General features: G+C 40.9%; 1 protein-coding gene and 1 pseudogene across 8 annotated transcripts; one reads left to right on the top strand and one right to left on the bottom strand.

The window, feature by feature from the left end:
* LOC109574689 (arrestin domain-containing protein 4 pseudogene) overlaps positions 1 to 855 on the bottom strand; it is a 31916-nt pseudogene extending 31061 nt beyond the window's left edge.
* ZNF131 (zinc finger protein 131) lies at positions 28 to 27868 on the top strand. Of its 8 annotated transcripts, none has more exons than XM_019982988.2 (7): positions 28 to 184; positions 1194 to 1332; positions 2299 to 2400; positions 9391 to 9535; positions 20145 to 20830; positions 25233 to 25363; positions 26005 to 27868. In XM_019982988.2, the coding sequence occupies exons 2-7, from the start codon at positions 1209 to 1211 to the stop codon at positions 26689 to 26691; spliced, it is 1875 nt and encodes a 624-aa protein (XP_019838547.1). In that variant the 5' UTR covers positions 28 to 184; positions 1194 to 1208; the 3' UTR covers positions 26692 to 27868. The 8 variants fall into 8 exon arrangements, with proteins under 8 accessions (XP_019838547.1, XP_019838546.1, XP_019838548.1 ...); XM_019982987.2 differs by having other exon boundaries at positions 48 to 281; XM_019982989.2 differs by lacking the exon at positions 28 to 184 and adding an exon at positions 386 to 672.

The following is a 27868-nucleotide window of genomic DNA, read 5'->3' as shown; positions in this document are numbered from 1 at the left end:
ACAGAGAGGGCGGGCACCCGGGAGGAAGATCCTAGGCGGCCGGAACGTGCTCGCGCCCGTGGCCGCCGCTGCCCGCGCCGCGGCCGACCGGGTGTCGGAGCGAGCGCACGTGCGCCGGCCGGACCCAAGCAGAGGGAGCGCCCGGACACTGGCGAGGAAATGGCTGGAGAGGCGCTGTTCAGGGGTAGGGAGAAGTGCGGGGCGAGTTTCGCCCTGAGAGGGGAGAGCAGAGAAGGAAAGGCTTTTAGGACTGAGAGGAGAGAGGGAGGATCTTGAGCTAGGTAAGGTGGCCAGACTTAGGCCTCGGGAGGAAGGGGACGGGGCGGGGCGTGGTGGGGGAGGGGGGGCAGCGGTATAAAACACACCCGGAACCGGTTGCGAGTTTATTCTGAGGTCCGGCTCGGAAGTGTTCACACCTGGAGTGTGGCGCGGGTGGGTAGAAGGTGGAGCCCCACCCCCGACAAAGCCAGGCCGTAAACCGGCCTAACCCCGCCTCAGCTGCACTCCCTCCTCCCAGTGCGAGCGGCCTAAGCTTCGCGAGCGCCAAATCTCTCGGTTAGCTCCGCCCTGCCATTAGAGGAGGGCGGGCGGGGGCGTGGCCCTGCCGCACTCTAGTCTGCGCTTAGGCGTCCGCGTCAGCCGGAGTCCGACGCCGTGACGCAGCACGTCGACGTAAGTGACGCGCAGGCCCGGGCCGCTCCTCCTTCCCTGAGTGAGTGCCGGCCCGGTCGGGGCGGGGGAGAAGAGGGAGGGCGGGGGAGGGAGAGGCGACCCGGGAGTCGTTGTGGGCCGCGGGCCGGACCGGGTCCCGGGAAGGCGGGAGCCAGGGACGGGCCGAGGGGCTTGGCGGGCCATTGGCGGGCCGCGGCGGCTGTAGGGTCTCCTCCCCTGCCGGACTTGCGCGCCCCGGCGCTCGGAGCCTCCGGCGCTGTGCCCACCCCGCTCCAGCTCGCGTCTCCCGACTCCAATTAGGTCAGGCTCGGAGTCCCGCGGCCGCGGCTCCGGCCCCCAACGCGCGGCGGCCGCCCGGCTCGCCTTTCTTTCTTCCCTCGCCTTCCTCTCCTCTTGCCTCACCCTCCCCCCTTCTTTCACGTTGCTGGGGTTTTGTTTTTTTTGTTGTTATTTTATGCTTTAGGGGTTTTGTTCCTCAGCCCGAGCTCATGGGTGTACATTATCATGCTCCTCTTTTGTAGAGCAACCGGACGGCCATGGAGGCCGAAGAGACGATGGAATGCCTTCAGGAGTTCCCTGAACATCATAAAATGATCCTGGACCGATTGAATGAACAGCGAGAGCAGGACCGGTTTACTGACATCACCCTTATTGTCGACGGTGAGCAGGGTGGTGGGCTGAGGAGCTAAGTTTGTGCCTTCAGATCTCTTCCCTTCCCCCACCCGCCTTTTTTACTCATCTTCTGTAGACTACCTGTCGAAAGTCTGTGGAGGGTGCGCTCTCGGACCCGAGGACACTTAGCAGTATCCTTTAACGGAGACCATGCTGCAGAAGGCTGGTCACGCTTTTGACGTAATCATGGCATTTTAACTTCTTGCAGCCTTCTCAAGTGTTCTCATTGCACACTTTAGTGCAGGATGAGGGTGTGGGTTAGGGAGGATGTCTCTGAATGTTTGGTTAGTAGATTTCTGCAGCTAAGCTGCTTTGAGCAGTCACTCACAGGAGTCATTTGCGAAGTGTTGATTCTTTATAGTTTCCCAAATGGTCTTGGAGGTAGAATGTGAGAGACTTCTTTGCAGCACTGGTACCCGCTTTGATAACCCCCAAAATAGAATGGGGTATTTACCAGTCTTGAGAGTTGTCATTACAGTGGAGACAAACACAGCTTAGGTGTCTTTTCTATTTAGTGAAAACAGACTTAAGGCAAGCTAATCTTTGTTATAGGTTTGCTATAAGTTGAGTTTCCTAATATTAGGCATCCTAAAGTGTTTTTCATAGCAAACACACCCAGCTTGGTGCTTATTCTGTGCCTTTTTCTTCTCTTTTACAGTGATATATAACCTTTTGAGTTATGTTTCTATTTAGCAGTTTCAACTGAATAGGATATGCTTTTGACTTAAAGTGGTACCTCCTGAAATGTTAGATGTCCTTTATAAAACTGACTTAATAAGTAAGGCTTCTGAAGTAAAAATTTGGCTTCATGTCTAATTGAGATTCAAATTTGTCAAGATAGCTGCCCAGAATATAGTTTTTAAAATTATATTAAGAAAGATTGTAGTTTAATTTTTTAACTTGTTTTATTATACTTGATTTTTGTGAATATGATGATTTTGTTTTTTTCTCTAGGACACCATTTTAAGGCCCACAAGGCTGTTTTGGCTGCTTGCAGCAAGTTCTTCTATAAATTCTTTCAAGAGTTTACTCAGGAACCTTTGGTGGAGATAGAAGGTAAATGCTTGTTTTAAATACATTATTTAGCAAACATTATAATTTGATGAAGTTTTTTAGACAGTAATTTAGTAAAATACCATGGGAAACAGGTACGAATGGTTCCTGTTAGGTGACTGGGTAAATTGTTCTTTTGACACCTGAGAATTCTTACTTTTAGTAACGTGCTTGGTAAGATGATCTTCCAGGAAAAACTTAGGTTAAATGGTATTTGTTGGTCTCTTAAACGAGTCTTTTTCATTGCTAAAACCAGTGGTCACTATCTTTTGAAAATGTATTAAAAGTGAATTTCCATCTTATTTAGTGGCCTTATGTTTTAGACTAATCAAGATGCTGCGGGTCTCTGTATTAGCGTGACATGCACAGTGTGAAATGGGCTGCTATAATATGGAAAAAGCTAGGAAAGATGAAGTGACATTTAAAAGAAGTTCAAGTGGTTATAGAAGGTCTAGAATGGAAGGGGTCATCCACTACATAATGTCCTAAAATAGAAATTGTTATACTGGGTTTTTTTTAAAATAATAGTCCGCCAAGTGCTAGGTGTTACGCTGTGTTGTTTATGTGTGTTTTCTGAGTTTCACAGCTATCCTTTGAAGTAAGTTGTTTTATTTCCAATTTACATATCAGGGAACAGGCTCTAAAAGATTACTTACCTAAGGTTTCCTACTTAGCAAGGGATTCAGTTTATGCTGTTCCCATGCTTTTGTTTTCTGCTATTATAATACCTAGCTCTCTACCCCCAATCCAAAATTATAGGAAATAAATCAGCTTTCTTACATAAATATGGGGTTCTTGAGTTTTGGTTTTATATCTCTTTCACTATATGTATATGTTCTGTTATGAACGGGTTGCCTAGAAACAGTATTCCCTTGGAAAAATTTGGTGCCTAGGGGAGTAAAGAAGAGTTAAAAGATCCTCTTACTTTGATAGTGCCAGCTTATCTAGCCTTCTAACTGGTATCCATAGATAGATTATCTTTTGATATCTGTGATGGAGAGAGCACAGGCATAACAGAAATCCTCAAAACATACTAAAGTTAGACTCCAGGATCCTATATGGTATTTGTTTCTATTACAAGGCAAAGTTGCATCCAGGTATTCACCTGAGGTATGAGACCCCAGGCAGGTTACTTTACCTCAGTTGCATAGTTGCTGCTTCATCTGAGAAGTGTGATTGTTAGTAGGCTTGTACTAATGATTAATTGAATTAACATGTGCAGAGTGCCTGGTGTAGTGTTTGGTGCATTGCCAAAGTTTACTAAATTGGGGCTATTTATCAAATTTAATACCTGTTAATACCGTGCCAGATCCAGGAAATGAGAAATTGATTAATAAGATAGCCCTTAAGAGAATTTCCAAATTTAATCATGGGTAGGCAACAGGTATAAGAGTGCAAAAAAAAAAATGTTGCAGGGAATTTTATTGCAGAATGGTATAAGAAGGGAAGAAGAAGGATGAGTGATTTAGTAGCTTAGAGAGAGGAAGAATTTCACAGAGGAGGCAACTTCTGGGCAGAATCCTAAGTCAAAAAGTAAGTGGCTAGGGCTAGAATAGGTATTGCTGGTGCAGCGTGGAATACTGACCTACCTGAAGAAGTAGGGTCTTTTGTTCTCAAGAGTAATCACTTTGGAATTATTTCTTATATTTCTGACGTGCTATGTCCATTATAGGTATTTCTCTGATGCTTCAGACGGTAAAGAGTCTGCCTGCAATGCGGGAGACCTGGGTTTGATCTTTGGGTCAGGATCCATTATAGTATAGGGCACACAATCTTCAGTATTTAAACTATAGAAAGTAAGAAGGAAACATATAAAAACATTCTTTGTTTTTATTTATCAGATCCAGGTTTGAAGAATCAATTTGGCTCAGTGTCTTCTTAAGCCTTTAACTTTGAAATTGCTTTACTGCTATCTGGCTAGGTCACCTGGCTGTAGAGAAAGCCCTGGGCATGCACTTAGAAAACCTGGGTTGTAGTCTTAGTTTTACTGTTTGTTAGTTGTGTAACACTGAACATCTTCCTTTTTTTCTCTTTTAATTTGCAAAATATGTCAAGTAAATTTGGATGGTGTCATGGGCATTTTGAATATTACATTTTAACACTCTGCGATCGCTTAGAATCTCTGGAAAATGCTTTGGTTTTTGTTAGTGTTACTGATTTGATTGTGGTTTATTTTGTTTTGGCAGTCAACCTGATTAGATTCAAACTGCCTTGTGTGGGCTGTGGATCCAGTTCCAATTTAGTTCTTAACACCTTTGTTCTGTTCAGGCCCCAGGTGTGCCGACCTGGGTGGTAGTCCACACACAGTCTAATTCTCAGAGCCTTTGCTGTGCTACCTCCCATTATTGTAGCTAGGCAGTATGCTCAAGACTGCATACGCAGGCTTAAAGGACTTTTCACCAGCTCCCCCTCCTGATTTTTCTCTGTTCTTTAGCTCCCCAGAGCTCTCTTTCCTGGTCCTCTGGCTGGAAAACTGGGAATTTAGCCTCTCTGTGGTCTCCTACATTTTCTGTGATAGGATCCATTTCCTGGATAAAATGGTGAGAGAGGAAAATAACAAGAATTCTCTCCGTCTCTTCAGATGATTGTCTCTTTCCTAGTTCTCAGCCAGAGGAACTTTGTCATAGAGTTTAGGTGCCTGCTTGGTGGCAGCTAGCCACAGTTACGCAGCATTCTAACTGGGGAAGAGCTGAGAGAGGACTAAAAACCAGTTACTTTCCCCACTGCCACACATGCTCCATCTCCTTTCCTGGTTCTCTAGTCTGTCTGCACCTACTACCCAGTTATGGGAGTTTTACTGTCCTCAGGCTGTGCTATAGAGGAGGAAAAATATAAAACAGGAAACTCACTACTCTTCTTTGAGTTCTTTTTCTCTCCCCAGGCTCTTTGCTTCTATTTTTTCTTCAAAGTCCTTTTATATTAGCGTTAGATGTTCTGTCCAGGGTCTTTAGTTGTATCGATGGACAAGATAGGATGGAGTATACTTTCTTCATCGTAGCTAAAACTGGAACTCCTATCTGTAAAATAGTGATAGTTCTCATATTTAGCAGCACATTAGAAACATCAGAGGAGCTTTTGCAAGTACTAATAGCCAGAGTTTTTCTCCAGATCAGTTCACTCTTTGAGGGGTGAAGTCTAAGCATCTGTCTTTCAAAGTTCTCTAGGTCTTTGTCATTCAGAGTGTGGTCTGAGGATGCATGGCATCGCCTGGGAGCTTGTGAGAGCTGTAAACTCTCAGGCTCTACCCTAGTCCTACTGAATCAGAACAGAATCCTCAGATGATTCCTTTGAATAGCAAAGTTAGGGCAGTGTTGCCATAGGATAAGTCCAGTATGCAGCCAGTGTGGAGAACCACTGCCTTAGGGTTTTGTAAAAGCAAGCATATATAAAGGGAGTTTAAATTGTAATCTGTTCTATGAGTATGAACTGTCATAGGTGCAAACTGGGCCAGCTCTCTCTCTGCTTTTTCTGTCTTTGGTGAAGTGAGTTATCTTTGATTAGAACTACAGGTTCACCTTTGACTTAAAATTGTTTTTTCAACTGAGAAGCATCCCAGCTAAGCTTTGTGACTTAGATTCACACCATATTACATCTTCAACATACATTGATTTCCTTGTTTGGAACACAACAGCCTTCTCCTAAACCGAGCTTCCAATTTTCCAAATCCATTCTTTACTTGCCCTGAAACCACAGATCCATAAGTACCTAGTTTCTCTCAAACAGCAACTCTGTCTGAAATTTTAGCTTCTAATATCAAGAATGAAACACCCAAGGACATATTCATTCATCCTATTTGAGTGGGAGTTTTCCACTAGTTGGGGAATGCCCTCCACCCCTCAATCCTTTGCCTCTTTGTGAATGGGAAAAATGACCCAGGTTAAGGAAGCTGAAACTCCAGTACTTTGGCCACCTCATGTGAAGAGTTGACTCATTGGAAAAGACTGATGCTGGGAGGGATTGGGGGCAGGAGGAGAAGGGGACGACAGAGGATGAGATGGCTGGATGGCATCACTGACTCGATGGACGTGAGTCTGAGTGAACTCCGGGAGTTGGTGATGGACAGGGAGGCCTGGCATACTACGATTCATGGGGTTGAAAAGAGTCGGACATGACTGAGCGACTGAACTGGACTGAAGGTGTTTGTATTAACATTTTTCTTAGATACCGTGCTTAAAAAATTGTCTTGTCCTGCACTTATATTATGAAAAGAGTAAGGAATTGAAAAAAATGGGCTGAAATTTGAAAGTTAGCCTACTAGTCCTGATAGAGTATAAAATATTTTTGCAGGGCTGTGCATTACCTACCAACCCTTCACTTACCTGGGCAGGTGTTACAAAGGTGTTGTAAGTTTGGTTCCTGTTAACTAAATAGTCAGGTTTGTGGTTTATTCCTAGGACCAGTGTTGGACTGGCCACGTAAGAAGCACCTTGGTGCTTATAAAAAACAGTTCACTACCCCAGTTGTGATTCTGGAGATGAGGAGTCCATGCTTAAGTCACAGGTGACTCTGATTAACCAAGATTGGGAGGAGCTAAATCCACAAATCCTTGAAGGTCAAATGTTTCTTGAAATTACTAACTTAGAATTTCCTAAGGTAATTCACTATGTGTATTCCGCAATACTCCCAGTGGGGCCTGGGGCAATATCCTATAACCAAATAATAATAATCTAATGTATTATTAATAAGCAACATAGCTTATTAAAATTTACTGTAAGTTGGATAAAGATTATAAATGGCCTCATGTTCAGATCAAATTTTGCTGCCACATTTATTGGAAACTTTTGGTTTTAAGAGATATGGGGGACTTTGTAAGTATGAGTAAGAGATTGCAATCCTGTAGTGAGTGAGACCATGGATATTCAGACTCTTCCAAGCAGGAATATTCCTTAGCATCATCCTGTTCAAAAATCTTTATCATGGACTTCGGAGCCAGACAATCTGGGTTTGATTCTAGTTTTATCACTTAATAGCTATGTGACTTTGGCAAGTTACTTAGCTTTTCCGTGCCTCAATTTCTTTAAAATGGGGATTATAATAGTACTTCATAGGGTTGTTATGAAGATTAAGTCAGTTGATAATTTGTAAAGTATTTAGAGGCCTGCCTGATATATATATAGTATATATATATGTATATAGTATGTGTGTTTAATTAAAAACCAAAATTTCATTCCACTTCAGGAAAAATAATACATGTCGTTTATAGGAAAAATTTTTGATTCACTTTTAAATATTTGATCAAAACATCTTAAAAAAAAAAGGAAGCAAAATCTAGTTGTCTGTTCCTCAGGCTACTCTTGATTATTCAACATGGTCAAAAGACAACCAGGAGAGAGGGACTTACTGGGTGGTCTAGTCCCTAACATTCTGTGCTCCCAATGCAGGGAGCCCAGGTTCAACCTCTGGTTTGGGAACTAGGTCCCACATACTGCAATTAAGAGCTTGCGTTCATAATGAAGATTGAAGATCCTGTGTGCCACAATTAAATATTTAAAAAGAAAAAAAGACTAGGAGACCCAAGTAAAATTAATCTTCAGTGAATCCAGTTTATTTTTAGTTGCTTATTTGGTAGCATGTAACTGGGTGAAGTTACATTGTATTCGGTAGTGCTTTTTAGTACTCCTATTGTTGTCAGGCAATTTGAAGATGAGTTTTCTGAGACTCAGAAGTTCTGACCTCCCACATTGCACAAGTCATGAAGAGCCTAGACTAAAACTTGAAAGTTCTGACTTCCTGAGTGGTATTTTTCCTTACACAGATGGTGGATATTCTACCAGCTTTCTTACTGTTGTCTGGAAGGCTACATTCAGGTGTATAAACTGCATTGAAAGAACATAAAAATATTTTTATATTTTTTTGGCTGCGCCACGTGGCTTTTGGGATCATAGTTCCTAGACCAGGGATCTAACAACACATGCCCTTGACAGTAAAATCTTGGGAGTCTTAACCATTGGACTGCCAGAGGACATTCTTGTTTTGTAATTGTGCATATTGTGTGCAGTTTGGTCTTAGGCATTTCTTAGCATAAAAAAGCCTGTAAAAAGTTTTCTCTTTGTTCCTGTCACTAGCTTTTCATATCTCGCATTAGCAGACTGAAACAATACTACATAGCATTGAAGAGCTCAGGGAAGTATAGTATCATTTTGGGCCAAAATCTAAACATAGAACTTGTAAAGAAAGCTAGGAATTATGGAAGCTTAATTCTAAAAATGGCTTTAGCCTTTATTTATACCAAATTTGTGTGCTTTCATTTTAGGAAGCTTTGTGTTAGATACTGTGAGGTGAGTTTAGACAGACATTCTCCTCAAGTAACTTGCAGTCAAGAGTTGTCTATGAATTTTAACTATCAGACTAGGTTTGGAGTTGACCCTGAGGGAAGTATTAAAGAAGGTTCATTAAAGACGTGGCATTAAAATTGGGCCCTCAAGGGTCATAGAATTTATCCAGAAATAAAGTGGTTAAGCATTCAGGAAAGGAGGGTGTTAACGGCAAGGAAGTGCTTAGAAAGCGAAGGGTTTGTTTGAGAATAAATATATAATGTCGGTTTGATAACATTTTAAAATTTGGAAGGGAAAAATAGTGGTAAGTAGAAAAATAATGTAAAGGACCTTGAAATAAAGGCAGAATGGTATTGAACTTTATTTGCTAAGCTGTGGAAAGCTATTGATGATTTTGGAGCTGAGTTGACACAGAGCTCGCTGGCAAGAGGGGAACTTCTGATGTAATAGTTAGCCCATTTGTGTATTTAAGTGATAGATTTTACTGTTCTGTAAGAGCCTTAGGAAATCTTTGGGAAAGGTCTTAAAGTAGTTTGCTAGTTAGTGTTGAATTTGGCTATGATATTATGCTGTAAATGAGAATTCTACCCAGAAGTTGTCTTCTAAAATGACAAATGCTAATCAGTTTTCAAACACTGAGCTTCTTTTTATTCCCATTACTAAATGCTATAAGATTTGAATCAATGTGAATACATGTTAATGCACATCCTTTTTACAGGTGTTAGTAAAATGGCCTTTCGTCATTTGATTGAGTTCACATATACAGCAAAGTTAATGATACAAGGAGAAGAAGAAGCCAATGATGTATGGAAAGCAGCAGAATTTCTACAGATGCTAGAAGCTATCAAAGCCCTTGAAGTCAGGTAATTATTTCCTTAATGAGGCGCAGATAGTTACTTTCAGTCATGTTCACCCTGACTCTTAGTCAAGAATTTATCATATGTGTCATGTCATAAAGAACTGACAGTTTGAAATCAGGAATATATTTAAGGATCTGTAAAGTTCTTGGAGAAGGAAATGCAACCCACTCCAGTATTCTTGCCTGAGGAATACTATGAACAGAGAAGCCTGGCAGGCTACAGTCCATAGGGTTGCAAAGAGTCTTATATGACTAAAGCGATTTAGCACACTTAAAGTTTTACTGGTTACTGATTGTTCTTTCCCTCACACTTGATTTCTTGTCCTTACAGTAAAAACTGTCCTAATATTAACAAAGGCAGCATCTTTTATTTCTAATTAAATAAGGCATGCTCACGCTCAGTCGTGTTTGACTGTGACCCCATGAACTATAGCCCACCAGGCTTCTTTGTCCACGGAATTTTTCAGGCAAGAATATGGAGTGGGTTGCCATTTCTTCCACCAAGGGATCTTCCTGACCCAGGAATTGAACTCATGTCTCTTGCATCTCCTGCATTGGCAGGCAGATTCTTTACCATTGCACCACCTGGGAAGCCCCAGTAAAATAAGGAGGGCTAGGCAATTTTTAAGGAGTTCTCTGGGTTCCTATACACTGTTCTATGGAGGCAAGTTGTTAATTATTTGTACCAAGATTTATTCTAAAAAATGCTTGGCTTACAAAGATTAACATGGTATTGTTTAAAAATAAGTGAGAAAGTTGGTGAAGATACAAGAAATAGGCCAGGTGAGGTGTTAATCAGTGAAGTTAGAAATATGGTGGCAAAAATACATGCCATTTGAGTCTGTACTTGCCAGATAGGCTAAATGTAGCTCTGAGTTCTGAAGCATCTAGTATAAAAGAGGCCTTCCTTGGTGGCTCAGCTGGTAAAGAATCTGCCTGCATTGTGGAAGACCTGGGTTCAATCCCTGAGTTGGGAAGATTCCCTTGGAGAAGGGAATGGCTACTCACTTCCAGTATTCTGGCCTGAAGAATTCCATGGACTTGATAGTCCATGGGGTCACAAAGAGTTGGACATGACTGAATCTCAGTTACATTATTTATGGTTATAGGATGAGAACAAATCAATTGCTTAGGAACCATTCGTGGTATTAAAACACAATTTCTCATAGGAAATTATTAGGAAGACATTAAGTGGTATCATGAATAAATACTTCAACATCTTACATTATGAATAGTGGCACTGTAATGAATAAGAACAAGAGCTCTGGAGACAGGCTGCCTCGAAAATGTGCCAGCTCTGCCACAGTGTGTCCTTAATGAGATTACTCCACCTCCTGTCAGCTGCGCAGTTTCCTCATCTGTCAAATGGGGATAATAAAGGACATTTCTACATAGGATTATTTGTGAGGGCTGAATGAATGAATGTAAAGTGCTTAGCCTGGAGTCTGGCATGTAGTACTCTAAATGTGAATTACTATTGGTGGTAGCTCCTGGCTCTGTTTCATAGGACCCTCGATACAGGTCATTGGTAAAACATGAAGGTGAAATTTGGTAAAAATCAGTTTCACATGGGACAAAATGATTTAGTCTGACTCCCTGATGTGGTTCAGTTAGATGTAATTTAGAATTTAGAAATAATTGAACTGTAATTATCCAAAAATAATTTTTTCCCTAATAAGCTTTTAATTAGTTTGGTGACAGAGTTCAAGATTAGACTTTTCTGATAGGAGCTTGGTGTGTATATGTTCTCTGGTACCTAGCATCTGGCCCAGTAAGCATTTATGAATGATTAAAACCAGGCCAGCATTCTTCTGCAGAGAGAGCTAAGATCTGGATGGCAAAAATAAATTAGGTGTGTTGTGGATATGTACCTGATTAGATCATACTGTGTTAAAGTGGAGGTAGATTCGGCAGCATCAGATTTCTGGTTAAATCCTGTTTGAGAACTCTCTGAAAATATGTTCTCTGTGGTCCCTTTGTTGCTTGGGGTAGTGAGTAGCATCTCACTATAGGGAAAGTCCTGAGTAGCAGAACATTGGAACATATTCTCTGACAATGGACAAGGTTGGATTTGGGAGGCATTTAACTGAGTTTATGTGTCTAGTCAAAGGATAAGAATAGCTGGGTACAGCCATTTAGAAACTTTTAGAAGATTATAAGACTGAGGTCCTTACAGTAATTACAGCCATCAGCGCTTGCCAAGATAAATATGTTGGCATGTTAAATTGTTGATGAACCAGTTACACATGCAGTACAGTCTGAAGAGTTCTTCAGGAAGATAGCAGTATTACATATTGGCTGTTTTTCATAGGTTATGTGTATGTCAATATACAATTTAGGAATAAATATTGCATAATTTAGTTGTATTTAAGTCAACCGGTGAAGGCAACTGTCTGTTGAGAAGCTTATTTTATAACTATTGCTTATTGTATATCTTATTGCAGATAGAGAAAGTGAATAAATGCTCTTCTAGCATTTGCAGTATGCATGTATTTTTGACATACAGTGGTAAACTTTTTGAATGGCACTGGAAAAGAATCTCAGACCTTATTTTGCTGAAATTGCATCATTATTTTTATTTAAAACTGTATGAGAAGGTTCCTGTTACTTGTTAGGAAACAGCAGTTGGCCTTATAGATGTTTTCTTTCTCAGCCGTTTGAAATATAATTCACATAATACGGTTCACTCGTTTTAATGTAAAGTTTGAAGTTTGTTAATTGTACACCACCACAAACATTCCCATCTCCCTATGTTTTCTTGTGACTTTGCAATCAGCCCTGATCCCCAGCCCCAGGCAACCAATGATCTTGATTTTTATCACTGTGGCTTTATCTTATTTAGAATGTCATATAAATGGCTTCCTATATTGTGTAGTCTTTCATGCTTGACTTTTTTCACTTAGCCTCATGCTTTAGAGGTTTGTCCATGTTGTTGTGGGTTCCTTTTTATTGCTGACTGTTACTCCATTGTATGAATATACCATCTGGGCTTTCCTGGTAGCTCACATGGTAAAAATCTTCCTGCAGTGCAGGAGACCTGGGTTTGATCCCTAGGTTGGGAAGATCCCCCGGAGAAGGGAATGGCAGCCTCCAACCAGTATTCTTGCCTGGAGAATTCCATGGACATAGGAGCCTGGCCAGCTACAGTCCATGGGGTTGCAAAGAGTCAGACATAACTAAGCGACTAACATACACCATCTGTTGATAGACATTTAGGTTTTATTTTCATTTTTTGGCTATTACAAATGAAATGGCTATGAATATTTGTAGGTCTTTGTATATATGGTTTCATTTCTCTAAGTAAATACCTAGAAGTGGAATAGCTGGGTTGTATGGTGGATGTGTTTAGTTGTTTTTTTTTTAAGAAACTGCCAAACTGTTTTCCAAAGTGATGAGCCATATTACATTCCAGCTTGTAGTGTATAAGAGTTCCAACTGCTCCACAGCCTTCCTAATACTTGATATGATCAGACTTTTATTTTAGCCAAGTTGGTAAGTATATAGTGGTTTTAATTTGCATTTCCCTAATGACTAATGATGTTGAGCCTTTTTTCATGTGCTCTTTTGCCATCTGTTTATCTTCTTTGGGGTATCTTTTGCCCATTTTTAAAGTTGGGATATTGTCAAGAACTGTGACAGGTGTGAGATTTTACCCTATTTGCAAGCTAATAAGTTGGCATGCCACAGTTTTATGGATGCTGGCAGAAGACATGAAACTCATGAGTCAGAAAGGACTTTATTTCTTTCACAGCATACAGAACAGCCTGAAGTTCATGTTCATATCAATTTTTCTTGCCTCCATACCCCGAGTCCCATGTGGAATAATGCAATCACCTTGGTGTGTACTGTGCTCTCGGTGGTTTACATCACACTTGAGAAACTCTGGGCTTTAGGAAACCAGATCTTTTATAACGAGTTGCAAGCAAACCTGCCCAGGTTTTTCCCCAGAGGGGCCATTATCTTTATTATTCTGGACAATAAATAATTGTCCTCCATTCTGGAGGTAGAAAGGGTCTATTTTGTAAGGTAATTTGCTATATAGACAACTCGGAAGACAGAACAAGACTGGCCGTATGTTTGTGTATAAGATATGCAGAAATCTGAGGGATCCATGGAGAATTTTCTTCCACAGTATGGTTTTTCTGCGCTCAGCTTCTGGTGAATTTTCTCATGAGTACGCTACTCCATAACCACTTGGATTAATCTGACCAATAGGGACTTGGACCAAATCCATTCAGTTTTTCTCACACTGGATTTAATTAAGACAGCTGTTTCAGCAGAACTCCAAGTAGCAGGGTATGGCCACCCTGCAGTGCTAAGCTTAACTGTGCACCCACTCCTCTAAGGTCCTGCACTAAGCCAACTGAGTAAATCCCTAGAAAGCCAGGTAGCTTTCTCCTTTAGTTTCTGTATTGGCTTTTCCACTTAGCTGTAAGCATTAATCTGAGTATAGCAAGATGTTTTAGCAATTGCACAGTCTCATTATTGGTCCACAGGGAGGACATCTAGGGCAAGTGTAGCCTCCGTAATAACCTTGGCTAGTGATTTGAGGCCAAAATGAATACCTTCCAGAGCCCAAGTGGTATCATTGATCACATTGTGTTGAGTCAGGCACAAATTTTGTACCACCTTTTTATTTGAGTAGCCTCATTTTGGAGAGATATATGGTCATCTGAGAACTAAATTGAAAAGCCAGTGGTGTTTCCCTAAACATTGGACGGTGTCTTCTTCCCACCGAGAGTTGCAAGGCATTTATAGGGAGGGAAGGAAGTTAGTACCTGACTTCATACAAGAAATACGGTCCTTGGAACACATAGGTGCTTTTGGAATAAAGTGTTGTTTACAATTTGTTTGTGCTCCCAAAGTGGGATGACCCTCTTCACTTGGCTCACAGGTTGATGTTGTCACGAGCATGGCCTCTCCTTTTCCCAGCTCAGCTTCAATGATTGTGTCTAGGCTTTGTTTTTGGAGAGAATGTCTAAGGGCAGCCAGTTTAATCCATTCTGTTTATCATGAGCACCTGGATGCCAGCTGAGTGGCAGTCAGGTGCCTCATGAACTGAGCCTCAGCTTTGGTAATGGTAGTGGGCAAACATCTGGGGTTTTTGCATGAGACATACAAGTCTTGGCCATCCCCTGCTCTTTGCAAAATCCTTCCTGGTAAAGTTGAGGTGGTGATTGAGTTGTCAGAGTCCTTGGCGTGAGACGACAGATTAAGGAGTTGCAAGTTGCAGCACTTGAGGAGACCTGAACGAGAGCCTTTTCCTACCTGAGGAAGACTCAGAGCGGTCCTGAAGGACAGAGATCTCTAATGTCCCTTCCTCCCCTGTACCTCCTGGAGTCTACGAGGTTTTCTCTCCAGGTTCCAGGGTGGTGTGGTTCTCCTTCTACCCCCACAAAACCAGTGTGTGCCTTTCTAGTAGCTGTAACTTAACCCCATTTCCAGTTCTCTCCTTCTGTTACCCAGACCTGTCATCTGGAATGGTCAGGGGCAAGGACATTTTATAAAACTTAAGATACCTATTATGTCTTCCACTTTGGGTCATGAGGACCAATCTAAGAACACTTGGCAAGCAGTATATTCAACCAAGTAGTCATTATGCTTAGGATCTAAGATGATGTCCATTCCATAAGAGAATCCAGATAGCTGAACTGGAACTAAGTTTAAATCTGCTAGGCCCACTTTTGACCAGGCTGACCCCAGGTTGCCATTAGGCAGAAGGAAGAAGATCATGTCTGAGAATGATAACAGCAGACCCTGAATTTCCACTGAGGTTTATATAACTTCCCACTCCATTTGCCTTGATCGTTTACCCAGGAGGCAGCCAAAAACAGATGGTTCTGGGGATAGTGGGATTTGATGACTAAACTGCCTTACTGGATTTTTGGACGAGGCGGAAGTGAGGGAAGTAGAGTCAGAAAGTTTTTTGAGTCATTGTTTGAGAAAATTCCTGCAGTTCTCTACAACACCAGTATCTGGATGGTAGAAAGCTTGAAAGGTTTAACAATACCTTGACTAACAGCTGATTGAGTAGCATTTGGTGCATCAGTATCAGACTGCACATGGTCCAGAAAGCTAAACATATGACACAGCTTAGTTTCAAATGCCCTATGGTGTGACCAGAACCAGCTGCTCAGACCTGAACAGCAACAGCATACCTTGAAAAAGTGTCAATAGTTGAGAGGCATATAGCCCTGAGATGGGTCAAAAGGTCTAGTGTAGTCAGTCTGCCAGGAACAGTTGGAGACAATGCCCTGTATGATTTGGCCTCATTCACCATAAGACAGGCCAACTTTTGGCCAGTGTCACAAGTCTGACATGCTGTAGTAACGTCTCCATCAGAAGCATAGGGTCCTTGACTTTCTGCTCAGTCTCTGATGGTGGATGTGTCACCATGTTCATAATAATGTGGGACCTAGGCAACGGTGATGGAAGTCTGGGCAGTGTAGGTTGATAAGCAACTTGATTCCAGTTGGTATCATTAGAGAACAGGCCTTTACCATGAGTATCTAAACTACTTACTCAGATGCTTGGATCAACAGCTCTTTGTCTCCATAGTTTTGACCCTTAAGATGGGTGTCTTTAATCTGCCAAGATTTCCAGGTCTCCCAGGCAGCTTGGCCATTTGCAATAATCCAGGAGTCAGTAAAAATATCTCAAGGTTAATTGTGGAGAGTGTCGTCCAGAATGACGAATATAGCCTTGAGTTCTGCCTTCTGAGCAGAGCAACCGTGTCCACTTTTGGTTTTGCAGAGTTGGTGCTGAGACTGAGCATCTGGCAGCCCAGTGAATACCATCAGCCTTCAGCTTAGCTAGGCCACCAGTGAATGAAAAACCCCATTGATGTAGTGGCTTTCTTTGGGCAGCAGGGGTGCTACCACTTTTTCATGTAAAGCCAAGAGTTCAACTGCTTTCTTGAATGTAGCTACTTCTTTGTGACCAGTGAGACTTGTTGGGCACCTTTTACCTTGATAGTCATTAAGTTTTAGTTAACACTCCCAAATGGCAATATCAGGCTGCAGAGCCTCAAAGCTGCCATGGATCAGGCATCACTTTTAACAAGAATCAGATAGCACCTAACCCTTTCTTGTCAGAGTGAATGCACCTCATAGCCATGTCAAGGAATTGGCAAGTCCAAAATCCAAGGGCTGTCTTTGGGGAGACAGCCTGCCATTAGCAGAAGCTGTAATCTGCAAAAAGTGTCAGTCTCAGAGACTTAGAGCTCAGAGAGGTCATTAGACTAGGGGGTCCCTGAAGGTAGGGAATGTGCCACAGTTAGATGGAAACTTCCAGTGCAGCCTATTGGTTGGAGGCCCACTTAAAAGGTGCTGCGTTGCAGATTGACTGATGTACAGAAAAAAGTACTGATAGAGTGCCCAGGTGAGGCACATGGTTTCCTTAGTACCTAAAAATCCAGTGAGGTACTGGGCCTCATGTCTGGGGGAAGAGGGAGGAGGTGGAGAAGCTGTTGTTGTTGTTTTTAACTGCTGGAGGGAATTGCATGTTGTGAATCTGCCTATCTAGTCCCAAGAAATTTTACTTGGTGAGCAGTCCTCTGAATTTTCTTGGGATTTATCAGCAGTCTCTGGACTTCCGTGGTGGCTCAGATGGTAAAGAGTCTGCCTGCAATGCAGGAGACCCAGGTTTAATCCCTGGGTCGGGAAGATCCCCTGGAGAAGGAAGTGGCAAGCCACTCCAGTATTCTTCAATGGAGAATCCTATGGACAGAGGAGCCTGGTGGTCTGCAGTCCTTAGGGTCACAAAGAGTTGGACACAACTGAGCGAGTTTCACTTAATCACTTATTAGCAGTCTCTGCTGGTAGAAGTGTCATGACACTATAGTCAGGGCTTTTCAGACTGAGACTTCGGGCTTGCCAGTCAATAGGATATCAGCAATATATACATCAAGAGATAGAGACACTCATGCTAAATCCTGACCCAGCTACTGGTGGCTAATGTTAGGGGAGTTTCTTCCATTATCTCTTCTCTGCATGTGGCTCTTCTCGATTGAGATGGTCCATCTCTGGTACTTATGGGAAAGTAGTAAATGCCTATGCCATACCAATCCCTGCTGTGCATTCAGATGTCAAAGCAATGACAGTATATATTGTGTTGGCCACAATGTTTATTCGAGCTTTTCTGTAACATCAGCCCCACCCAAAGGACAGCCTCCCTTTCCTTCTGTGACCTTGCCCAAACCCCAACATTTGAATGCAAGCACCTCCTCTCTCTCAGGATGAGAGATGGGATGGTGAGTTGGACATCTGTGGAATATAACAGAGCTGTGGCAATTTGTGTCTTTACCATCCTTGAGTTTTCCTCAGCATGCTTGGATGTATATAATGTCTTCACTGTTTGCCCTTGAGAGCAAGGAAACTTTGGCTTCAACCGTAATTCTCTTTCTCCAAGCAGGTTAAGTCAAGTTGGGGGCAAAGGGAAAAGGTAAAAGGGGAAGTGCTGTGGAGAGAGAAAGTGACTGTGCCAGTCAGCAAGGTACATTTTAGTTTCCAGCAGCACCTGAGCTGTGAGTGGCTCAGCCAGACAAACCTCCAGTGTTTTCATACCCCTCAAAGCCCTGTATCAGGCAGAAAGGTCTTTGTAGACACCATCAATGTCTGTTTGGGGGTTCTCTTGATTCAACAGCCCCATCCACATTGCTTTCCACTTGGGGCCAGGTGGTTTATGCCTCTGAACTGACTCAGACTTGACTTCTGCAGTGATGGCTTTTTCAAAAGAGTATACCTTTCCTTATTCATAGGTGTTTTGTTTCCTGGGGCTGCCGTAACAAAGTACCACAACACTGTGTGTCTTAACACAGTTCTGGAGGCTAGAAGTCCTAAATCAAGCTGTTGGTAGGGCCACATTCCCTCGGAAGCCTTGAGAGGAGAATCCTTCCTTCCGTGACTTGACTTTCTCCTTTCTCATAGGTTGGTAGCCCCAGGTGTTCCTTGGTTTGTGACAGCATAACGCCAGTTTCTGCCTCCATCTTCACATTGCCATCTTCCCTCAGTGTTTTCATACGACCTTTTCTTCTTTGGTTCCAATGTCCTTCTTCTTAGGAGGACATAGTGTAGGGCCTGCTCTGATGACCTCAACTTGATTACATCTGCGAAGACATTCTTAAATAAGGTCACGTTCATAGTTATTGGGTCAGGACTTCATCATATCTTTTGAGGGTGCACAGTTCAACTCAGAGCAGTAGACAAGTAAGTAGAGAACCATTTATTGCCCAGTTGACCATACAATTTGGTAAACATGTTTGATGCCAGCTCCAGTAGACTTCCTCAGATTCCATTTGCTCTGTGTGGTCTCCTTCCTGTTCCAGAAAGTCTTGTCTTTTTCAGCATCCTGTTCTTGGTTGCCAATATCTGGCAAGATCTGTGAGGGATCAGAGATGTTACCCTACTTGCAAGCCAGCAAATTATCCTGCCACGATTTCACGGATGCTAATAGAAGATAACAGGACTCGTAGGTCAGAAAAAAGGACTTTATTACTCTATTTGTGCCACTTTTCCCTTCCTCAAGTCCCAGAGGTGACATAAAGTGGCCTGCATGTGGTTGGTTTTCATCACAGGTGAAGAAGCCCCAGCTTGGGAAACCAAAGTCTTTTAAAATGGGCTGCAGACAAACCTGCCTGACCTTTGTCCCATAGTAGGGACATTATTATATGGACAGTAAGTAAAGCTGTCTTCTCCAGAGGAGCCACTCTGTATTCCCAGGCTGTTGGCCTTTCTGCAAACACCTTTGAAAAATAGTCCAGAACCAAAGCTGTCTTCACAAGATATGCAGAAACATGAGGGACTCATGGGGAATTATCTCCCAACAGTTGTCTGAAGAGATTGAGTTTATTGAATTGTAAGAATTCTTTTTATATTCTGTATATAAAACTTTTGAAAAATATGTTCACAAATATTTTTCTTCTGGTTTGTGGCTTGCCTTCCTGTTAACTATGTATTTCAAAGGACAAAGTTTTTTTTTTTTTTTTTTTTTTTTTTTGAGGGCATTTTGGAGGGTGATGAAACCCTTTTATTTTTTTAGATTAATTTTATTTTATTTTTAAACTTTACATAATTGTATTAGTTTTGCCAAGTGAAAACCGTCTTACCAATTTTTACTCAGAGTTTTTGCTTTCTTCATGTTATTTAAGAAATCTTTCAATGTTGCAAAGATTTTTATCCAGTTTTCTTCTAGAAGTGTATAGTTCTTACATTTAAGTCTATGATCCATTTTTAATTTTTTTGTGTATGTTAAGTGAGTAAGGGACAAGGTTTATTCTTCCTATATAGATAGCAGTTGTTCCAACACTACTGTCGTATGTTTTCTCCATTAAATTATCTTGGAACCTTTTTTCAAAAATCAGTTGACTATACACATGTAGTCTGTTTCTGGACTTTATTTTGCTCCATTAATCTCCATGTCTATCCTTTCGCCAGTCAGATTGTCTAAGTTGTTAGCTTTATAATAAGTCTTGATATCAGCTAGTATAAGTCTTGCAATCTTGTTTTCTGCCTTTCCATACAAGTTTTATGATCAGCTTATCAATTTCTTCCAAAAAGCCCAGTTGGATTGATTGGTCTTAGAGAATTTTTAAACCCCTGTGTTATGTATTTCAGAAACAAAGAAAACTCAGCTCCACTAGAGGAAAATACCACAGGGAAAAGTGAAGCAAAAAAAAGAAAGATTGCAGAAACTTCAAATGTTATCACTGAGTCGTTGCCATCTGCAGAATCTGAACCTGTTGAAATTGAGGTGGAGATTGCTGAAGGCACAATCGAAGTGGAAGATGAAGGCATCGAAACGTTGGAGGAAGTGGCTTCTGCCAAGCAGTCCATAAAGTACATTCAGAGCACAGGTTCCTCTGATGATTCTGCTCTGGCATTGTTGGCAGATATTACCAGCAAGTACCGCCAAGGCGATAGAAAAGGACAGATTAAAGATGAAGACGGCTGTGCATCTGACCCCACAAGCAAACAGGTAGAAGGTATTGAAATTGTGGAACTTCAGCTGTCACATGTGAAGGACTTGTTCCATTGTGAGAAATGTAACCGTTCATTTAAATTGTTTTACCATTTTAAGGAACACATGAAATCACACTCCACTGAGAGTTTCAAGTGTGAAATATGCAATAAAAGGTATCTTCGGGAGAGCGCGTGGAAACAGCACCTCAGTTGTTACCACCTTGAAGAAGGTGGAGTCAGTAAGAAGCAGAGAACTGGGAAAAAAATACACATATGTCAGTACTGTGAGAAGCAGTTTGACCACTTTGGACATTTTAAAGAGCATCTTCGAAAACATACAGGTAAGGAACAAATATTTTATATTAGAAGTTTATTTTTTTCCACACTCATTTCAAGCTGAGTGTCTAAATTCTTTTTTATTAGCGTTATAGAAACCATTTCGTATGTTTCCTAATGTGTAGGCTGAGCACAGTGTTTTTATAATACTAGTTTATTGATATTGATGCTATCAAAGCAAAATCAGTATTAACTTTGAAGTTAATTGTCATTCTTACACCTTGCCAATTTTTGTATTTTTAAAAGATATACATAAACACTGTGATTATTATTAGATTATTAATTATGAAATTTTAATTATATGAAACTTCACTGTTAACTGTTTTTACTTTATCTGCCTTATGTTAACACATTACATAGATGAATACATTTACAAACAATCCCAAACACGTTTATACCTTTGCAAACATTTGCTTATCTATTTTGACCTGGCGGATAGGTAGGCAGTATTTGCCCATCTCCGTCATCTCTCCAAGGCAAACATGTCAGGACTGGTGGACAGCCAAGGAGGTGAAAAGAGTAAGGTTTCTGTACTTTAGGTCATGGAGATTTAGAGTACCTGCCTTCAAGGAGTTCAAAGTTTTGTGAAGAGAGACAGGCAGGCACAGTCAGCTAAGTGCTGATAGAGGTAAGCACAGAGTATTACGAGAATGCCTGCTTATGCTGTTATGGTGGAAGACAAGGATGGCTTCCTAGAGGGTTTATCCTGTGATGATTCTCAAAGGAAAAGGAGTTAGCCAGGAGACGAGCCCTCCAGGCAAAAGAAGCTAAGTGTACAGACATGAGGAGAGAAAAGTCACTCATATGGAGTACTTGTTAGCAGGTTATTATGGCTGGAGAATTGGGTCCAATTAGAGGAATGCCAGGAGATGCAGCTGAAGAGTTTTGGGGCTGACTGTATGATATACACTTTGGCATCATGGATCATCTGCCAGTGGTTCAAGGACAGGAGAGAGAAAGTGATGGGAGATGAGGCTAAGATCATGTAGTTATCTTAGATAAATGCTCTAAATGAGTTAGGTTTTATCTTGAAGACTGGGTCACTTTTAAGAAATTTAACCCAGGGAGATTTCTGATTAAATTTATGCTTTAGAGACAGAACTGGCAGGATTGGAGTGGGTGGAGCCTACGGGGTCTAGTTAGGAAGTTGTTTGAGTAATCTAAACAAGGATGAGGGGTTGAATAAAGGCAGTGATATGGTAAAGGCTTGAAGGCGTAACATGAAGTAGGCAGAGTCAACAGGGTTTAGTGATTGGTGAGATGTGGAGGTAAAAGAGGGGCTTCCTTGGTGGCTCAGACAGTAAAGAATCTGCCTGCCAATGCAGGAGACTGGGTTCAATCCCCGGGTCGGGAAGATCCCCTGGAGAAGGGAATGGCAATCTGCTCCAGTATTCTTGCCTGGAGAATCCCTTGGACAGAGGAACCTGGTGGGCTGCAGTTCATGGGATCACAAAGAGTTGGACATGACTGAGCAAGTAAGGGGTAAAAGAGAAGGTGACTCCCAGCTTTCTGATATGGGTGGCTTTGTGGTCAAAAGTTTATTAAGTTAGAAAAATAAAAAAGGGTAAAATTTGGGGATGAGGGGAGAGAGCAAGATATACTGACAGCTGTACCTGTGGGACACCCAGTGTGAAAGACAACCTAAAGATGACCTGTAACCATGTTTTCAAATGATTGTTGCCTAGTTTTCCAAGGAGGTAGTATGGAATTGTAGGAAAAAATGTGGGTTTGGAAACCAGAGTTAGATTCAGGTTCCAGGTTTTTTTTTGTTTGTTTTGGCCTGACTGTGCAGCTTGTGGGATCTTAGTTCCCTGACCAGGGGTCCCACAATGAAAGCGTGGAGTCCTAAGCACTGGACTGCCAGGGAATTCCCAGGCTCCATTTCTGACATTTGTCAGCCTGATGAACTTGACTGGTCTCTTTATCGTTGGATCTCTCTCCTTATCTGTGTAAATAAGAATAATGACACCTACTTTACAGGGTTGTGACAAATAAGAGAAATTGATAAAAGCACTTTGAAGATTGTACTTTTTACACATCTAAAGTATAATTAATCTGTTACTGTTTCTAGACTAAGAAAAAGACAAACAGCATACAGTATGATGTTACACCATTTAATTTATTTTGAAATTTTTTTAATATGTGAAATATTCATGAATGTACTTTTTTTTTTCACTGTGACTGCATGGGATTTCAGTTACAGGCATGCCCTAATTTACTTCATCACTCATGATGATACAGTTTTAGGTTGTTGCTAGTCTTTTGCCATTTATTACAAATGGTGCTGCAGTAAACATACCTGTACATAATTTTTGTGTACATGTTTAAGTAACTTAATTTTTGACAGAGTTGCCAAGTCAGAGGATATGTGCATTTTAAACCTTGGCAAATATTATCAAATTGCCCTTTAAAGAAGTTAACAACAATTTTTATTTGTAGGCTTCATTTTATAGTGAAAAATTATACACTATTAAAACCATTCTAGTTAGCAATATTCCACCATTTGTGGAATTGTAAAAGAGTTTCTATACCAACAGTAATTCTAGGTGATTAGGTCTTTTCTCTCATTAATTTTTTTCATCTTATGAAAATTATATAAAAAATAAGCTATAGTTGTTTTTTCAGGGAAAAAACACAGCTCAGAGTTATTCCTTGACTGTGTCGGGTCCACGTGAGTATGAGGGTCACGTCTGGGACCTGATCACTGAGGCTCCACCTCTGAAAACTTGGTCCTGTTCTCTCCAGGCATCATCCTTTCTTGACTTCTCTCCTGCTTTCCTTCCTTTGGCTGTGGGCTCTACCTCATTTAACCTCATTTAGCCTTTTGTCCTTCGGTAGCCCTTAAACCTCATTTATCGCCCCGTTTCTGACTTCATCTTATCCTCATTATATACTTCCTGAGTCACTTTTTCTTGTACTCTAAGCACATTTCTTGGCTTTTGAACCCTACATCCTGGAATTATTGTAGTCATTTACTTCTGCTCCCTGCTGAGAACTTCCTGCAAAAATTCTTAACAGACCTTAAGTTAAACCTTTTGGTATCTGGTTTATATCTTTCCTTTCCTAATTGCCATTCTAGACCTTCAGTGCAGTACTTGAGCCCCTGTCCACACCCCAACTTAGCTGTGGAGAAACCTGTGTGGTTCCTTCATTGTCTCCTTCTTTTATTACAGAGAAAGATATTTTCCTGTTTTTCAAGGCCAATTCTGAAGCCCACATCTCAGTGTCTCCTCCAAAGCCATGTTTCACCTGTCATTCCTACTACTCTCTCCTGCTCCACTGGTTCCTTCTCCCTTAGCAAATAAGTAATGATTCTTTTCTGGCTGAAAGAACCTCTTCTGACCTGTCCCCATTGAGCCACTTCTCCTCTTTACTTCCAAGCCTTCTTGAAAGAGTTTCTGTACTGACTGTTTTCATTGACTTGCCTCACTCACTCTCCCTTACCCCCCACTGTAGTGTGGCTCTGGATTGCCCCATACCACTCAGTGTTCCTGCTAGCATACCCGAATCCCCTGTTGTCACCCTACCTGTCGTTTGTGTTTGGTTCAGCACGGTTTACTACCTCATCTTCCTGAAATTTCTTCCTTAATTTTCCTTAGTGTTCTTCTGTCTACCAGATTTTGCCACTTTGCTCTGAGTACCTCAAACTCACCAGACTCAAAACTGATTTATAATCTTTCCCAGCATACCCTACTCCACACCTCGTTAAACATCTCTGTTCTTTATTCTGGTTGGTGTTCTAAACCAGCGATCTGGGAGTCAGTATGATACCTCCCGTCTTACTCCTCACCTGCCATACTGTTTTACACCTCTGTGCCTCCTCCTGGAATAAAACTTTCCTGAACTTCTGTTTGTCCATTTTAGGCAGAATTCATCACTCCTCTGTGCTGCTACAGCCCATTGCTCATTGCCCTCTTCTCTGTACCAGGCTTTCTATGATATATTGCATTTATTTATGTCCATGTATTTCCACCTTCCTGAGATACCCTGGCCTGTGATATGAAACTTTTAAAAATAATGACAATTTATCTTCATTACCTAGCACATGGCTTGGCAATACAATAAGTGCTCAGAAATTGCTGTGGAATGGAGAGGGCTGCATGTCCCTGAAAAGGAATTTCACTTTGATTTTTATCTAAGGGAAAATAGACAGTTTTTTAAGAAATGCAAAGGCATGGAAGAACATTTAGATCCAAATTTTTATTTCTTTGCCAGAGCACAGTTATAAGAATCATTAAAAACTTGTATTTCCACCTCTTAGAATAGTCTTTTAGATGTGGTGGAAACATCCAAGTTATAAGTTCTGCTCCTCCATTCAAGACAGTTCTATCAGAATTACCCAAAAAGAAAATGACGTTTTGCATTTTGTTTTTCTTGATTTGTCAATATTTTTTTGTATTCTAACAGGTGAAAAACCTTTTGAATGTCCAAATTGTCATGAACGATTTGCTAGAAATAGTACCCTCAAATGTCACTTGACTGCATGCCAGACTGGAGTGGGAGCAAAAAAGGGGAGAAAGAAGCTTTATGAATGTCAGGTACGTGTGGATGTGGTGTACTGTATTCTGAGCAAAGAAGTCTATGTTTGAAATTGTTAGAAGTGACAAGTAACAAGCCTAGACCAAAAGTATGGCGCTGACAGTTCAGAAAGAGATTAAAGAACATAATTGTCTTGCTTTTATAAGGGAAACTGTTGTTTTTACCCAATCCTAGATGATACCAATGTTATTAACATTATGTCCTAAGTAACAAGTAGTGTCAAACTATGGTTATTCTTAACCATAGAGCAGTCATTGGGATTCTGGAGTGGTGAAAGAGGCAGACCAGCTGTAATGGGCTCTTCTTCCTTGGTTAGTGTTTTTATTCCAAATGGTGAGATTGTTCTTAATGTTGATATTATATAAGAAAGTATAATAGTGTTACTTTTATATTCCTAGAATTTATGACATTTAAACAATGAAGGAAATATTAAAACGTGTCCCAAAAAGGATTTACGTTTTTAGCTACAACAGCTAAAAGGTCAAATAAACAAAAGATTTATGAACTCCCTTAGACTATATTACAGATGTTATATTTATGACATATTCAGAAAAATCTGCAACTTTTTCCTTACACAGATTAAATGCATCCTGTATTTCTTTCAGTTTGAATGTAAGTGTTAACTATTTGGTTGTTTCAGGTCTGTAATAGTGTGTTTAACAGCTGGGACCAGTTCAAAGATCACCTGGTGATACACACTGGAGATAAACCCAACCATTGTACTCTGTGTGACTTGTGGTTTATGCAAGGAAATGAATTAAGGAGGCATCTCAGTGATACTCATAATATTTCAGAGCGCCTGGTAACTGAAGAAGTTCTTTCAGTAGAAACACGTGTGCAAACTGAACCTGTGACGTCAATGACTATTATAGAACAAGTTGGGAAGGTACATGTGTTACCACTGCTCCAGGTTCAGGTGGATTCAGCACAAGTGACTGTAGAACAGGTCCATCCAGATCTGCTCCAAGACAGCCAAGTGCACGAGTCACACGTGAGTGAGCTTCCAGAGCAGGTCCAGGTAAGTTATCTAGAAGTGGGGCGAATTCAGACTGAAGAAGGTACTGAAGTCCATGTAGAGGAGCTGCATGTTGAACGGGTAAATCAGATGCCAGTGGAAGTACAAACTGAGCTTCTAGAAGCAGACTTGGAGCAAGTGACCCCTGAAATCATGAACCAAGAGGAGAGAGAGCCTACCCAAGCAGATGCTGCCGAGGCTGCTATAGAAGAACACGAAGATGCTGAGGATTTAGAGACCAAATCAACAGTGGATTCCCAAGCTGAAAAGGCAGGAAATGAGAACAGAACACCTATGCCAGTTTTAGAATGAAATAACAAATGCATATATTTTTAAATTTATGTGTTGGGTTTTTGAACTGATGATGGGCAGTGTGACTGTCCTTATGCTAACAGACATGGGGACCAAAGTTAAACTCTTTGCTGTTGTGCTGAACTGTTTCTATGGAAACAGACTGATTTCCCCCCACTTTGCCACAGAGGAGGGATCTTTCCCATAAGTGAATGGGAAGCTTTGAGAAGTATATTTCTGGAAAACTTAAATGGGTTATATTCTTATTATATAGTTGGGTACGAATGTATATTTTCATTGTGGTAAAAGTTCTTACTCTTCTTTCCCTGGTCATGTCCTTCCTCAAGTTTTTTTTTTCCCCCGCCATGTTGTAAAATCAAACGTAAAATCATTAGAATACAAGTTGATGTATTCTGATGCATGTTAGAAAATTTGAATATATAGGAAACAAGACTGCATGAAGAAAAGTGCATTGTTACTGTGCAGTTAAATTTTGGCTTCTGGCTTCCTTTAGTTCGAACAACATTCTTGTCTGCCCTGATTGATGGTCATAGACGTCAGCTCTGCAACAGAAACAGAGTGGTGGTGGCAAATTGCTAGAATGTTTAAAAACACACACACCCATGTGCCTTTTCAAAACCAACTGAACTTCTATAAAGCATCTCTCGTTCTTCTAAAATTTGTGTTGTAGGCAGTGTAGGTGATGCTGTAGTACTTTATATATTTTTTCTTATAATGACAGCTACCAATTCTTTTTCACTTAGGTTGAGAAATTTCATTTAATGGCAGCTGAAGGGCCATTTTCAATTGGGAAAATTCATTTATATCTGTGGTAAACTTTATTTTGATGAAAAGTTGCACTAGTATTTTACCACCAGATGAAAACAAGATGAGCATCATTTAAAAATTAGTGTATTTAAAATAAAGTACAGAGAAAAACATGTATATAATATATCAGGCTTTGTTTTGAATGAATCTTTTCCCCCAATCCTTAATGTAAAGATCTTGTGCTATAACTTTTAAAGCCATACAAATAAGAGTGCTAAACTGTGGACTTTAAAGTAGGTGTGTAAATATTTTTAATCAGTATTACTTGGAAAATAAAATATAACAACAGAAAATAAACCAATATGCTATTTTCTTTACCTGTTAAATATTGGGAGATATTTACATTTTTAAAGTAAACTTTAAAATTATG

This window comes from Bos indicus, chromosome 20, assembly GCF_029378745.1.
Source record: "Bos indicus isolate NIAB-ARS_2022 breed Sahiwal x Tharparkar chromosome 20, NIAB-ARS_B.indTharparkar_mat_pri_1.0, whole genome shotgun sequence".
Taxonomy (NCBI): domain Eukaryota; kingdom Metazoa; phylum Chordata; class Mammalia; order Artiodactyla; family Bovidae; genus Bos; species Bos indicus.
The sequence above is the reverse complement of the archived record's forward strand: the minus strand, read 5'-3'. Positions and strand labels throughout refer to the sequence as shown.

Coding starts and splice junctions, on each gene's coding strand:
- ZNF131 (XM_019982988.2), top strand. CDS start 1,209: ATGGAGGCCGAAGAGACGATGGAATGCCTTCAGGAGTTCCCTGAACAT. Junction 1,333..2,298: donor CATCACCCTTATTGTCGACG/GTGAGCAGGGTG, acceptor TTTTTTCTCTAG/GACACCATTTTAAGGCCCAC. Junction 20,831..25,232: donor GCATCTTCGAAAACATACAG/GTAAGGAACAAA, acceptor GTATTCTAACAG/GTGAAAAACCTTTTGAATGT.